Source organism: Ammospiza caudacuta, chromosome 9, assembly GCF_027887145.1.
Source record: "Ammospiza caudacuta isolate bAmmCau1 chromosome 9, bAmmCau1.pri, whole genome shotgun sequence".
Classification (NCBI taxonomy): Eukaryota; Metazoa; Chordata; class Aves; order Passeriformes; family Passerellidae; genus Ammospiza; species Ammospiza caudacuta.
Genome location: NC_080601.1, coordinates 34986373 through 35001507, shown reverse-complemented (window position 1 = coordinate 35001507; position 15135 = coordinate 34986373). Strand labels below are relative to the sequence as shown.

The window sequence follows — 15135 nt, the reverse complement described above, 5'->3', positions numbered from 1 at the left end:
TCTACCCAACACATGGACACAGCTGTAGCCCTGACTGACCAACATTTTATTTTCCTCACTGGTCTCACTATTTTTGTTTGTTTCAAGCATTTACATAAAACACCAGCTCACCAGGAGGAATCCTCCTCTGGGTTTTAAGCCAAAAGAGAAGTCAAATCCATTCCCTCACACTGGGCTAACTTTGCCCACTGGAACATGCAGATCTCAGCATATTAACAGGTTTTTCCCCCAATGCTTAGCACTGAGAAGTTGCACAGGTGGCATCATTTCCTAGTTGTATTATGGTTTTCTTTGTCAACCAAAGTATTTGGGATTCTCCTAATTCTTTGTTTTGCCCTATGCTCTCCAGCTCTTATTTCACTTTGCTCCCCACATCTCTGTACCTATAACTCCCCACTCTATCCTCTCTCCATTTCACATATTCCTTAGTCCCAGCCTAATTCTGCCTTCACGCTTTTTTTTTTTTTTTATTTGGACACATCCTCACTACTTTTTCCACAAGTTTATTATTGCTTTGCTAGTCACTCTGACAGAAACCTTTAGCTCCCATGATTGGGCTCCAATTGGCCCTCTTTAGCAAAGCTAAAATTCTAAAAATAATAAAACACCTGAACACCAAGGAGCTATGACTTCCTAAGCTGACATCAAAAATTCAACCTCTGCCCAACATCAGCCATGTAACCCTCACTGCAAAAAAGCCAATTAAAACTGCAGGGAACAGGGGTGGTGCACAACCACCAGAACAGAGGCTGGAGACACTGTGGTGAGGGCATTATTCATATTTAACTCAGGAAGATCTTCATTTTTTCCAAACCTATCAGAACCAGTTTCTATTACCAAAGAATTCACATCTAGCTCATGACAAACTATAAAATATTCCATACACAACTCATTTAGCATGTCCACCTGGTAACAGCTCCAGTTTGTCACATTTCTGCACACACAGAGCTGTCTTCTCTCCATCACCACCCTCTCTGCAACCATCTGGCACCATCCCTGTTATCAGCAAGTTTGTTTTCCTACAGGTAATAAAGTGCTCCCACTGGCTACACTGGCACTGATAGAAGAGAAGAAGTTGGAAGCAAAGAATGAATCCAATCTCCAATCCAAAATACCCACAGCTGAATCACCTTCCTCAAGCCTCAGCTTTTCTGTCCCTCCTTACTATTCACTGTAAAATTAATATTTAAGTAGTAACATCTGATACAAATTACCAGGAGAGCAGTGTGAGTCTGCACTGCAGAGTTAAGTGAGACAGCTTTTAGTGGTAATACTCAAACAAAACAAAAAAAACCAACTTTTTATTTCCTGGTTCATCTCACTGGAAAAAGATTAAAGATTCAGAAATTTTTCCATCAGGAAGATCTAGAACTCAATAACTCCTACAATTTAAGGGTTTGGTCTCAACATTTGTGTCAAAATCAGTAAAGGCTGCTACACAAAGTATTTATTTTCAAAAAATCTATAGATATTTATTGAACAAATAAGAAAGCAGTGGAAGTTTTCATAATCAGATACTACAAAATATCTAAATTTTTAAAAGGTTATCTACAGGATTGAAATAATTCAGCTCCAGACAGCAGATAAAGAAAATAGTTTCACTAACATTTTAAGCAGGTAAGGAATGACAGATTTAGACAAACTACAATAAACAAACAAACAAACAAACAAACATTTCTTAAAAACAAGAGGAGTACAAAGATTGTTCACTTGTTTTAGTGGAGCCTTGTTAGGAGCAGGTGAGCATTTCTTGTAGACAAGGAGCAGCAGCAGTAGTCTAAGTGGACCTACAATAAATAAACAAACTCCATTTTAGGAAGAATATTTAGAGCAATCATTAGCAGGTAGAATATTCACCATCCTAGGAAAGCAGAAAGTCAGCTTTGACTTGTACAAAACACAGAATATGAGAGTTTAATGATGAAAAAAGTGATCTTTATATAATATGGCACCATCTTGATGCACTAAGAATGCATTGTGCAGAAACACTGTGACTCAAATTAACATGCAAAGAGATCCCTATGAAACTGCCATTAGTCTTCTGCCCTAAGTAACTTATTTTTAGAATAAACCAGAGATGACTCACACTACTGAACCACTAAAATATACCCATCATTCTTAGTGCCCTAAGGTTGGCACAAGCAACTTGTAAATGTCAGAAAAGCATATAAACCTCGTTAATGTTTGCAGAAATTCATTTAAAGATAGAAACAGGTCCAAAAAGATGCCTGTCTAAATGCATTGCAATTACGTTACAATTATTTTCCAAATCCACAGATATGCTCTGTCTTTTCTCAGCTCATTACTGACTCAAACAATTTGCCCTTCTGGGATCAATTGTTTGCTAATAAATAATTGTTTACAGTCACAAAATGATATTAAGGAGTATTCTTATTAGTTTTCCTTCTACAGCCTAATAAGATTCCAAACTAGCTGATTCCCAAGAGTCTAACCTTAACCTTGCTGTGTTTAACAGCCCAGGAAATGATGAACCATCTGTTTCAGAAAATAATGGAGGGCCAAGAGGAAATATTGTTTAATTGTAGATTAACCTCCTTGTACAGCAGAATGAAGCAGCTACAGAATTAGCAACTCTAACTAGCAATGAATAAAGAAAAAACCCTGAAAGTAGTTCTTACTATTAGAAAACCAACAGCAGCAAGTATTCTTTTATCAACTTTGAAAAACACAACAAAACAAACCAACCCATAAATGTATGTAACAAGTAAAATTTGATTTTAAAAAAATTAATTATCATATTTGGATATTTCCACTTGAGGAACTCCCAGAAATAAATACTAAAATAGTTCTGGCTTTACTTTTCTAGGAGTATCAAAATTACTTTAAAACAAGCATCTCCAAGTGAGAGATGTGGAAGTTATACAGTAATAAATACCCTATCATTTTAGGTATGAAACTGCTGCTACAAAGCAACAGACAAGTCATTTAAGGGAGTGGAGGGAAAGATCTTGAGGTTTTAAACCCAAGAAATTTGATCATTTATGAATCTGTTTTCACAGCCACTTTTAATAATGGAGACAACCTGATAAGGTGTAAGACAGACTGAGTACTAGAAGAGCAAAACCCTAGCAGTGATAAGGCACGTGAATTTGAAAATAAAGCCAACTGCTCCTGTGCCTCCATCATTAAGAGCAGCACAATTCTGCAGTGGGATGGCAATTTTTTTATGTAACATTGATGTCAAAGCAAGCTGAACAGGAATTTTTACCTCCATCAATCAGCTTGCCTCGTTTTGACAGCAACAACGACAGAGAAGTGTGCTATCAAAGGGCTGCAGCAAACTCCAACACACAGGAACTGAGAGAGCTTTCCCTTGATTTCACACAACCCTCCTAGAACAGAATCTAAATTCACTGCTCACTCTGACAGCTGGGTGCATACTCAGCATGACAGATTGCATTCATTCCAAGTTTTAAATATCCAAACACGGTAACATTTACTCCAATAAATTATTCTTGAATTCTTCACTCAATTCCTGAAGCAATGAGCTCGCAATAACTCTACAGCTTCATATAATAGCACCTATTGAAAGAGGATAAGAGTTTGACATTCTTCTCCCACCAAACAACCGGGCACAATTTTATCCATCAGCCGTCTATCAACCTACGGATATTGAAAGCTTGGGCGAAGGAGATAACATCAAACCCAGCCCTACTGTCAAGCTGCGCTATCTCCTACCATCAATAATACTATTCATGAATTTAGGAAAATTAATAACTCTTGGGCTGGAGGCTGGGAGAGCCTCAAGTGCAGGTGAAGCAGGCACTCACTTGGGCTTTGTCTCGGCGTCGGTGACCTGGCGGATGTAGATGCCGTCCTCGGGGTGCTCGATGTCGTCCATCTCGTACATGTAGGAGGAGGCGATGGCCAGCGTGGTGCCGTCGTTGCTGAAGGCCAGCGAGGCGATGCTCGTGGGGTAGCGGTGGAACTGGCACAGCCTCTTCTTGTTGAAGGGGTCCCAGATGTTCACAAAGCCGTCGGAGCCGCCTGTGAGGCAGGGTTCCAAAGAGAAGTTGTAATTGAGGGAAAGAATAAAACTGAAGAGAAAAAAAGGCAACTACTCGTAATGACTTTGTGCTCTGTACCGAATGAATCAAGCCTGTGTTTTTCCTGACAATGAGCATTTCCCAAACTCCCTGTTAAAGCAGTTAACTGCAGAAAAGACTGCAATACAGTTTTATCTCACAGCACTCTAAATTCTAAGGCGGTGGTAAGGCAGAAAAACATTTCCTAAGAGAGATTCTCACTGCATCGTAGTTTTAAGCTGACAGTGAGACTTGTGATTACACCTGAAGCAGACAGTGAGAATTGTAATTACATCTGCATGGCACAGACATATTTTATGAAAAATCCTTTCATTAGGATCTTTTCCCCTGAGAAGCTTCAGCTTCTCCATGTTTTGCTGTTTTGGAATGTGATTTGGAGAATTGTTTACCCAGCATGTGAAACTGTTTTTACTTGATGACCAATGACAGCCACCTGTGTCGAGGCTGTGAGCAGTCACAAGATTCCATTCCATTCTTTTCTATTCCGTGCCAGCCTTCTGATGAAATTATTTCTTCTATTCTTTTAGTATAGTTTTAATATATCATTTTCTTTTAATATAATATATATCATAAAATAATAAATCAGCCTTCTGAAATATGGAGTCAAGATTTTCATCTCTTCTCTCATCCTGGGACTCCTGCAAACACCACCACACCCACAGGTCCAAATACAAGCTTGTGTTTGGGGAAAAAATATTAAGAGTTAAGAACTCTCACTGCATCAAATAATTTTAAAACCTTGCTTATAGCATGAATACAATTTAGATGCTTAAAAAGTCAGGGCATATGAAGTAAAGGCTGATCTGTTTAGAGCAAAACTAAAGGAACTGGGGCAAGTGTTACAATTAATTGAGTATTTACCTGTAGCAAACGTGTTGTGGACATTATGGAAAGAAATGGCATTCACTGGATAAATCTGCTCGATGTTATTCTCCTTCAAACGGTGACATTTGAATGCATATTTCTTCTTCTGGATTTCTGGGCTTGGATCCAAATATTCCACAGCTACACGACCTTCAATAGAGCTTAAAACATAACCCTAAAAGGAAAAAAGAAAAAAAATTGGAGCTACATGTTTTAGAAGTTTACAACTGGAGAAAAGACTGCAACACAATTTTATTTCATAGCCTAGTTCTAGGAAAGTGGTAAGGCTTGGAAAAAAGCTTTCTAAGAGAGATTCTCATTGCATTGTAGTTTAAAGCTGACAATGAGACTTGTAATTACTTCTGCAGGTTGAAAAACAAGCTTGTCTTTGGGGAAAAAAATTTCAAGAGATAAGAACACCTTGCATTTGCTCACCTATCCCCCAAGGCCTAAATATCTGAAATATGAGAGATACACACAGGACGATTTAGTTCCAGAATTACATTACATTAAAATTAGTTCAGAGCTTTATACTAACAACTAAACACTCAAGCTGAAATAGTATTTTCAGTGAAACTTGATTACAAGTTGTGTTCACTTATCCAGTTAATTACAGTCCTGACTTGGAGCAACCTGAGATGCTTTTATTATCACTTTTGAGTTAAGTCCATAATAGATCTTTTCAGAAATAGGATTGCAATGATATCTAGCTATAACAGGGCTCTTTAAAATCCATCATACAATACAATCTGGAAGATCAGCTTGTTTTACTATAACTAGAACTGAAAATGGACAAAGCATTCATGCCAGTTCAAGAACAAGTAACTAGGTCTTGCAATTCCTGTACTATCACTCTGTACAAGGGAAAATTCCCCTACAAATTAGTTTGGCAGAGAAAGCCAATCTTCTTGCTTTCCTTGAAAAAAGAAATACCACAGACACACCACGTTAACTCGCACAGAACAGCTGCAGGAGCACCTGAATTGCACAATTCCCCCTGGATAATGGATCCAGGGCTCTGCAGTGCATGCCACAGAACTCAGAGAAGAAAAAAAGAAAAATATATAAATGACATTTATGCAGTTTTAATCCTGCCTCTGTTCACAGACTGTTCAAAAACCCAGGGTTACAATGCATAAAAGGTGCTTAGGAACCACCAATTCTGGCTTTCTCTCTTCTACTGTAACTGGGGAGGGGAAGGATTTTTTTTTTAATCACATGTCAGCATTGTGATTCATTAAACAGGTTATTTCTAAAAAGAAGACAAATCTTGAGGAACAAAACAACAACATAATATGCTGGTAAATCACTGGCAAACATTGCTAAGCTGCGTTAAAAGAATTAATGTTCCCCGGGAAGCCTCCCCCCTCCCAAAGTTTGATTACAAAACACACCCCCATAGAAAAATGAACTTGAAAATAAACCCCCATTTTCCTGAAGAATATTGAGCAGAAATGTGAGTGCTGCCACTGCTGCCATACCTGTTTGTTGGGGAATGCTCTGATGCAGCGGGTCTGGTACTTCAGGCTGGATTCCCTTCGCTGCTGAACGTATCCCATGTTCCTCAAATCCCACACCAGCACCCTCCGGCCTGCTGTCCCCACAATCAGCCTGTCCCCAGACACAGAGAGGGTGTAGACCTTCCAAAAGAATATTTACAGTATTTAACACTGATATCAGCCTGGGAACCCCCCTGCTCTTTGGACAGAATAAGCTGTCAGCAATGAGCACTGACACCACTGGTGACATCTCCCATGGAATGCTCAGCAAAAAATTCCCTTCAGCTTTCATTTAGAACCCAAATTTGGGACAAGAACATGTATGTTAATGTAATTATATATTGAGAAAACTCAGGTGTGGTAAAAACATTTGTGATTTTGTTAACTATATTTAAGCTGATCTATATATACAAGAAGTTTTGAATTCACTTTTTTTCCTGGTAAAAAATGGGAGAGTGTCACTGGCTCCTTTAAAACAGGATTACTGACCTGGTGATTTGAGCACAGCCCAAAAATCAAACAAAGAATATTTACAGTATTTAACACTGATATCAGCCTGGAAACCCCCCTGCTCTTTGGACAGAATAACCTGTCAGCAATGAGCACTGACACCACTGGTGACATCTCCCATGGAATGCTCAGCAAAGAATTCCCTTCAGCTTTCATTCAGAACCCAAATTTGGGACAAGCAGCAGGAATGTGCAGCTGGTTAGTGAGAACATCCTGATACAGCATTCAAAAGCTCAGGCATTAAATTTACCAAAATTAATGGCAAAAGAAAAACCCATACAAAGGAACAGGAGGGGAAGTGATGGATATTGGAACTAATTTTGGCTTGGTTTTGCATTCCCACTGTCAGTTCATGATCCTGCAGTTTAGTCCTACAAAACCACATCACACATTTTCTTCTCTGTTTTCCTCCACCTGGTAACCAAGTATTTTTCTTTATAAACTGAATATTTTGAGATGAGCTTAATAAAATAAATTGCCAAGAGATCATTAACATTACTTTGTTTACTTTAATAAAATGAAGTGAATTTGAAGAGAGCAATATGCTTGACATATTAAAAAAATAAGATAATGGCTTGGAATGTTAACTCTACCCCAAAACTTGGCTCAGTGGGAAATTTTGGCTTATCAGATTTCATATGAAAATATTTAGTGCATGAATTGTTGTTTCCAGCTATTGCTTGGGGTGCAGTTCATCTGTAATGTGTAAAAAAAAAAAAACCAGCAAAACAAAAATACAAGAAAAAGGGAAGAGGTTTAGTCCAAAAAAGCCATAGAATGAATTCCAAGGTGTTGATACATAAGCAGATGGAATCCAGCTACCAACAGCTGCTTTACAAGAGCAAACAAGAATGAGCCTTTCCCAGTGATCAAATGCAGCCAAACACACAGGAAACAGACCCTGGGTACTCCTCAGATCAGGAATTAAAAGTGTAAGAGATCTGCTGTCCTGCCAGAGGGAATCAGCTTGCTTTTGGCACGTGCTTGGATGATTTTATTTAGTTTCACTTTGTGGTTCTCTGATGAAGCCCAAAGCTGCTTGGTTCTGCTAAGACTGCACTGAAACATCACACTCAACAAATTTTCTCCTCATTTGCTACAAATACATTTTGAAAAAGTTAATTTCTAATAAAAAGCTAAGCAGACAGGTGTGTATGTATACATAAAGATAAAAAAAGCTTTCTTTAACCAATCCTCATCCACCCAGCATGATTTCTTCTCTAAAATGTGATTATAGAACTGTTAAGACTGAGATTTTAAGATGGGAAAAGTCTTAAATATTCACATAGCAGTTGTCCAAAATATCTGATGATCCCAATTACTCCTAAAAAGGGTAAGAAAACTTGGAGCCAACAGTAGTTACACATTTTAACAAGACAGTTTTTTGTTATTGATGTAAAAATCAGTCCAGAAATATTCATAAAAACTATATAAAATATGTTTGTGTACATATAGGGAAACAAAGGCATAAAGAACATCAAATATCTTAAATCTTCTTCACAAACTGATGTCACACCTGTACACTGAGTGTTCTTTCTCCAGCACACAGCCATAAATCAAATGAAACCGTTGTCATGCAGTGGAGTAGGTGTACACATTCATCAAAGGCAGCATTAAAAAAATGACATAATGAACCTTGCTGAACCAATGAGCAGCTTGATTCACTGTGCCTGTCCATTACATGGTATTCTGTCAGCAATTTATCACAGTTCTTTACATGCTACATACATCTATAAATCAAAACTAGAAATAATGCAATTACTTTATTCTGCACAAAGGTCTGGCCAGGAGTAGATCCAGCTCTGCTGGAACAAAAGTAAGAGCTATTTAGGGGCAAAGGGAAGGTAATGATGGCTCATAATTAGGACTTGACAATAGGATGTCACAGAGCTAAATGAAATTTTTAAAAGGTACAGGCAAAAAAAAAAATTCATATGTAAAATTATCCAGCAAGCCAGCCTGTGTTTAGGGGTCTCTGCAGAAAAAAGAATTAACAGAAATTCCTGTTTTTTCTGTAAGCAGCATGAGAAGTTAACACATCATGTGGCCATTAGAAAAAAGCTGAAAACATCATCCCATTTTATCTTATTTCTCTGAGTCTCCCATTAGCACAGAGGATTTCAGCTTCAGGAGAATATCCCAATTTACTAGGCATTAATACAAAACAGGCAAATCACAAACCAAGCAATTCTGTTCAATTTTTTGAACACAAGTAAAAACCAAAAATATTATTTCAGGCAACAAAAAAGATCTCCTACATAGATATTTCTCTGTGCATACTCCAAAACAATCAGACCTTAGGACTGCCAGGGTCTGATGTACCTAAATCTTAACATTTAAGGAAATAAAATGTGCATTTTACAATTAAACCAAGATGCTTGGCTTTCCTTCAAATTTATTTGAAATTTAAAGGAAGTGGTCCAGCACAAGCACCAAGAATGGAGGAACACTGAGGAAAGCTCAAAGGGCTCACCAAAAATAGCAATACATTCTGAATACCAGTCATGTAAAATGCTACACTTCCACCCAGTTTAAAAAACATGAAATATAACTTCACAAATTCAGCTCACAGCTTCACAACTTCAGCCCAAGGCAGTGTCCTTGTGGTGTTCCAGTCCCAGGATGAATTATTATCCCATTATTTAGCACCTGGGGTGCTCCACTCACCTTTTCAGGCTGGGAGAAGGTTCCTGCATTGCAGGGAGTTCTGGGATCCCAGAGTTTGACAGTTTGGTCCCAGCTGCCAGTCACCATGACATTCACTTCTGGGCAATACTCCACACACCTGATAGGAGCATCGTGGGCACCAACAAGGTTTTCTGTAAGAAAACACAAAATTTTGCAAAAGAACACCACTGCAGCACAAAGCATTTTCTGACACTCTACAGGTGCATTTCTATGCCAGAAGTCCCTGTAAGGATAGTTCAGCCTTCAGAAGCATAACTTTTGCAAAGATCAGCACTGTTACATTTAAATTTATGAGCTTGAGCTTAGGATTAAAGAATTTCAGGCAGTCACTGAGAGATCTTTAAAGGTATAAAGCACCCACTGGTATCACACTGACAAACACACTAACACAGAAAGCAACTTAAGCTTGTGTGCATCAATAATATGACAAGAGAAAGCAATGAGAACCTTAATGAAAATATTAAAATACTTGTAGGAAGTCAGCTATGGCAGAATTATTTGAGCTTTTTGGTACCATTACTGCACACACTGATTTGCCAAGCCCTGGCTATTGGCAGGTGCTGGTGACTGGCTGAAATTTGCTTTTCTCTTTAACACTCTAAAAACACACAAAAAGTTGAGACAAACCAGTTCCATATTCTGCACCAACAAGGCACTGGAACTGTTAATTTCAAGCAATGTTTTCTTAGAAAAAATCTGTAGCACAAGGCCATGACTGACAAATCAAAAGCTCCATATATCCTCTGCCATAAAAGATCATTCTAAATACATCCAAACTACAAATCTCTGAAAAACAAAATGTTCAGCTTTAGTTCAGCTTGGCTCCCTAACTGAGCCACTGCAGCCTGTGGCAGGGCAGGATTATCATCAGAAAACCAATTCAATGCACCCTGCAAGCAGCCACCAAACCTTCTGGCAATGCCAAATTCTTCCAGGTTTTAGGTGGTCCTTATTAGGGTCACTGGTTATTCTGCAGATACTTCAATATCCCCCAGCTATAGAGCCTGAATGAAGAATGCTCTGTGCATGTAAGTACACAAACCTGAAGCTCAGCCCAGCTGCTGACAGCACTCAGAGTTCAATCTGCTCACCTTGGTCCGTGTTTAAGTCGTGCATTTTCAGTTGCTGATCCAGCCCCCCACTCCAGGCATGGGTAGGATCCTATAAAACATAAAATTTACTTTATTAAGTTTCCATGGCTGCTCTGCATCCAGCATCCTGAACTCATAACACAGGATGTGCTTTCAGGAGTTTTGGGAAGACAGGAATTCAGACACAAATGTTAAAGTCTGGTGTAAACAGATTTAAACAGACAGAAGCTTTACAAAATGTTTAAGTGCTTTGAGCAATATGAATTTTTTAGTTTAGAAGTAAAACAAAAATAAATTTTTAAAAGGCAGATTCAGGCTGGACCAAATAATTTCCATTTCTTCATATTTTAAATGACTGACAACCTAAGTCCCATCTAGGTGCAGGATAATGCTAAAACTGATTTAGAAGGGAGACACCATTTGAGAACCTGAGTGTTGATCCACAGCACAGCAGCAGCCACATGACAAAACATTCAGTGAAAAAAAATCACTGGTAGGCCTCTCTTTAATTTCAGGGACTGACAATTGCTCATATTTTGTAAAATAATAATTTAAAAAGCCCTCCACACTTACATAAAAAGCACAGTCCAGGACAGCTCCTGAATGCTGATATTTGAGTCTCATGGTGTTGGCAGGGACATCATAGAGCCGCACAGTCGTGTCCCAGGATGAAACCAGCAGAAACTGAGAAGTGTTTGGACTAAACTTCACTGATGAAATCCCATCATCTGGAGTTTGGTTGAGCTTGAACTCGTTCGATCCTGTCATCTGCAGACAATAAGGCACAGATGCAATTTTAGTGACTGCAAGAACACAGGCCTAGCAAGGGAACAAGACTGAGCCCTCTGAAAGGCAGCTTAAAACTTCACTGGATTTTACACAGAACAGGTTCAGAACACCCAAATGTCTCCAAACTCTAAAATTCAAGATGCCAATCCCTGTCCAAAACCTCAAGAAGTGCTTTTCTCTACAGAGAGCTTTTAAATATCAAATGCAACATGTATAAACAACACAAAAATATTATGATCATTATTATAACCTATAAGCTGAGCTATTGTTACTTACAAAAGTATTTCCCTCAGTCTGCTGAGTGTGTGGCTGTGATTTTTGAAGTATTTATAAGTTACTGTGAACATCAAGAAGTCACTTTTAAAAATATGTATTATGAGAAAGGAATTGGGATTTGAAAACTCCAAAAAGTGTTGGTTTGCTCCTGGATTGGTGTGACTGTCACACACTCCCAAGAATTTCAACTGGATCATCTTTTATGTAGCTCTGGGCACTGTGCAACTTTCAGACCTTTAGGCTTCCAAGATGCTGTGAAATATGTGCAACAAAAAGCTTTAAGATTATTTTTCCCCCTCTCTTAGAATCCAAAGAGCAGGTAAAGAAAGGAAAGTTTTGTTTTGAGAAGTTCTGAAATGTGGAGTGACCACAGAACAGGGATGTGACCAGGAAAAACATCAACAATTCAATCAAGAGGTAAATGCAGCACTCCCAATCCAGGACCAGTTTGTTGAAAACTTCCAAGGACAGCAGAAGTTATGAACTGCAAATTTCACCAGGAAAAGAGCTCAGGCCTTACAAACACTCTGAAAGAAGAAAGTGCTGGTTACACATCCACAAAACAACCACCAAAACAACCACAGCCTCTTCTCAAGGTTTCTCAAGGCCTCCACAGCACATTTACCTTCTGCTAAAGGGGCAGAGCAGTGAACTAGCTCAGATTTTCTGTAACTCTGTTACAGAATTTGTATGCACAACTGCCAAGGTAAGAGAATAAATCAGGAATAAATCATCTCTGAGAATAAATCGGGAGATAAGAAACAGATAGGGCAAGGTACAAATTTAGGGCACAGTGGTTCCAGGTCAGTGCTTGTCAGCAGCTAAACAACATCAGGTTGTGTAATAAAGTGAGGAACAAACTTTCCTGCACTGGAGAGATTTCCTGAGTGGGAGCTTTGCTAAGACACCCTTCAAAAAACACAAAAACCAACCACTGTGTCAACATAAAGTGCTATTTCTGCTACTGAAACATGAAGTTAAGGGGAAAAAACCCTTTTAATAATAGAGAAGCTTCTTTCTCAGCCCCTTTTTCAGCCCTGCTTTGGGAACACTTGGGGAAAGAGAGGCTTGAGGTTGTGCCACACATCTTTCCATGGGAATGTTACTTGGAATTCAGCAGCACCTGCTGAGGGTGTTTCAGATGCAGGTCCAGAGACACAAAACCTAAAGGAATTCAGAACAACTGAGGCAATTAAGTTGGACAAGCTTATTACTGTGCCAGAAAGCTCAAATAACAAAACATGAGATTTGAGGTACAAGTTACTGTATTATTTGAGGCCTGGTACAAATTACTAACCAGCCCAAAAGCAACTCCAGGAGGCAAAGCTACTCACACATGAAACCTGGAAGGATGTCCCAAAGATATTTTTAACAATGTTCATAATATCAGAATTTAAGTATATCCTGCCTCTTATACATGGTAAAAAAAAAAAAAAATATAAGACCCACACTTTCATAAAAACACAACCAGGATTCCAAACCACAGCGCTGTGCCCATGTCAAACAATAAAGTCCTGGTGAAATGTTGAGGAAAAAAAACTTTTAAATATTACAGAGAAAGCACATGCTGCTAAAATGGCGATTCTGAGTTAACCACGGGGTTCAGTTTGGCAAAAAAAAAAAAAAAAATGGGAAAAAAAAATTTATAGTGAGCAAGCAAGAAACCTGTGCTTTTATAGCTCCTCTTGGCACAGGTGTCACCCAGGTGGACGGAGGAGACGGAACAAAGCAGAACGCTCCGCTGAGAGCCTCGGGAATCCCCTCCCGCGCTTTTATTCACAAAACACGAAACTCAAAAGTACCGTTTTCATGCTGAACGAGCTCCTCCCGCTGCTCCACGGGCCGCCAAGGAAAAGCTTTCAGAGTCCGGGCAGGCCGAGGCCTCGGTCCCTGTGAGGAGCACCGGGGTGAGGAAAACGCTGCGGGGAAGGAAGAGAGTGAGGGAAAGGCCTGGCAGCCAGGCACGGAGGGCGCCGCACCGGGAACGAACACGCGGCCGGGAGGGAGGGTTCGGCTGTGCCCAGGGTCCCGGATCCCCGACCCCAAACCCTCAATCCGAACCCCCGGTCCCGAATTCCCGGCCCCGGCCCCGGCCTCACCTCAGCCGCCACCGCCGCCGCCCGCGCGCGCGCACTGCCGCCCGCCCCCCGCGATTGGCCGGTTCGAACGCGCGTGGCGCTGCGTGCCCGACGTGCGCCGCGAGCCCGCCGCGGGGCATGCCGGGAGCTGTAGTTCGCCGTTGCCAGGGCAGTGGCACCGTGAGGGGAGCGCTGCCTTCTCCCCGTCCCGGCCCGGCTGATAACGGAGGGGCCCAGGAGATACCCCCGGGGAAACAGCTCGGAAAGAGAGGCTGCTGCTGGGCTGCAGCGATGCGAAGGGATAAAACCCGAAATACGAGTTATTACCCCTAAAAATAGAGTCCGAAAGGCGGAGCGACAGAGCGGGGCTGTGTTCCCCGGCCCGGCTGCCGCTACCCCGGGGCTGCGGCTCAAACACCGGCTGTGGAGCGCGGGGAGAGCGTTCTCCTTCCCCGCACGGAAAAACGCCTTATTTATCCCTTCGGATATTTAATTTCTCTGGTTTTCGGGCGTTTGTTTTTCGCTGTCCTCGTTGCTGTCGCTGTTACAGCCCCGGCGCTCGGCACGGAGCCGGTGGCCGCAGTTTAATCGCCCCTATCCGCGGGATTTACGGGTCTGGGGTGACCCACCGAGGCCGTGTCCCGTGCGGAGCCGTCGAGGATGCCCAGTGCGAGCCCGGCCCGCGTAGAGCAGGGACCAGCCCCGGTAGCACCAAGCCCATCACCGCGGCTTCCACTGAAACACTCAAAAAACAGGAAAAAAAAGTCCCCGTTTAACGAAACTTTTCGGGAATTGCCCCTCATCTCCCAGCCGGGAGAAGAGCAGCGAGCCCCCGGTGCGGGCGGACGGTCGGGCCCGGCTGGGATTCCCTGCAGGAAACGAGATAAGGAGCAAAAATTCCGTCAAAACAAACTCTCGGCGTTACGAGTCGTTTTGGCTCTCCCGTGCATCTCCCGGGCCATTCCCGGCCCGGCTTCAGGACACCCCCGGTCCCCCTCGGGAACACGCGACCGAGGTGGCAAATTTATAAACGAGGCTTAAAACGCTTTAATTTTTTTTTCTTTCTTACTTTCTTTAAAAATATTTACAGATCTGAAATAACGCTTTTTTTAATTAATTTTTTTTTTCTTTTCAAGCGACAGGATGGCAGGAGGGGAGAGCGGGGGTGCCCCCGGCGCCCCGGGCTCTCCGTTTGCCCGTCCCTCCCATCAGTTTCGGGGCTGTGTCCCCTCCATGGGGGCGGCCCGAGAGCCCCTCACGGAGCCCCGGCCCC

The 15135-nt window shown here is 41.2% G+C and overlaps 1 protein-coding gene across 2 annotated transcripts; it reads right to left on the bottom strand.

The window, feature by feature from the left end:
- Window positions 1-1456: 1456 nt before the first annotated feature.
- BUB3 (BUB3 mitotic checkpoint protein) lies at window positions 1457-13926 on the bottom strand. 2 transcript variants are annotated; one of them, XM_058810653.1, is made up of 9 exons: window positions 13884-13926; window positions 13587-13703; window positions 11293-11487; window positions 10720-10789; window positions 9608-9759; window positions 6413-6571; window positions 4929-5106; window positions 3792-4008; window positions 1457-1787 (listed from the first exon to the last, which is right to left on the bottom strand). In XM_058810653.1, exons 2-9 carry the CDS (start codon window positions 13593-13595, stop codon window positions 1778-1780), a joined length of 990 nt encoding a protein of 329 aa, XP_058666636.1. In that variant the 5' UTR covers window positions 13596-13703; window positions 13884-13926; the 3' UTR covers window positions 1457-1777. The 2 variants fall into 2 exon arrangements, with proteins under 2 accessions (XP_058666636.1, XP_058666637.1); XM_058810654.1 differs by lacking the exon at window positions 13884-13926 and having other exon boundaries at window positions 1458-1787; window positions 13587-13789.
- Between the last annotated feature and the right edge of the window lie 1209 nt (window positions 13927-15135).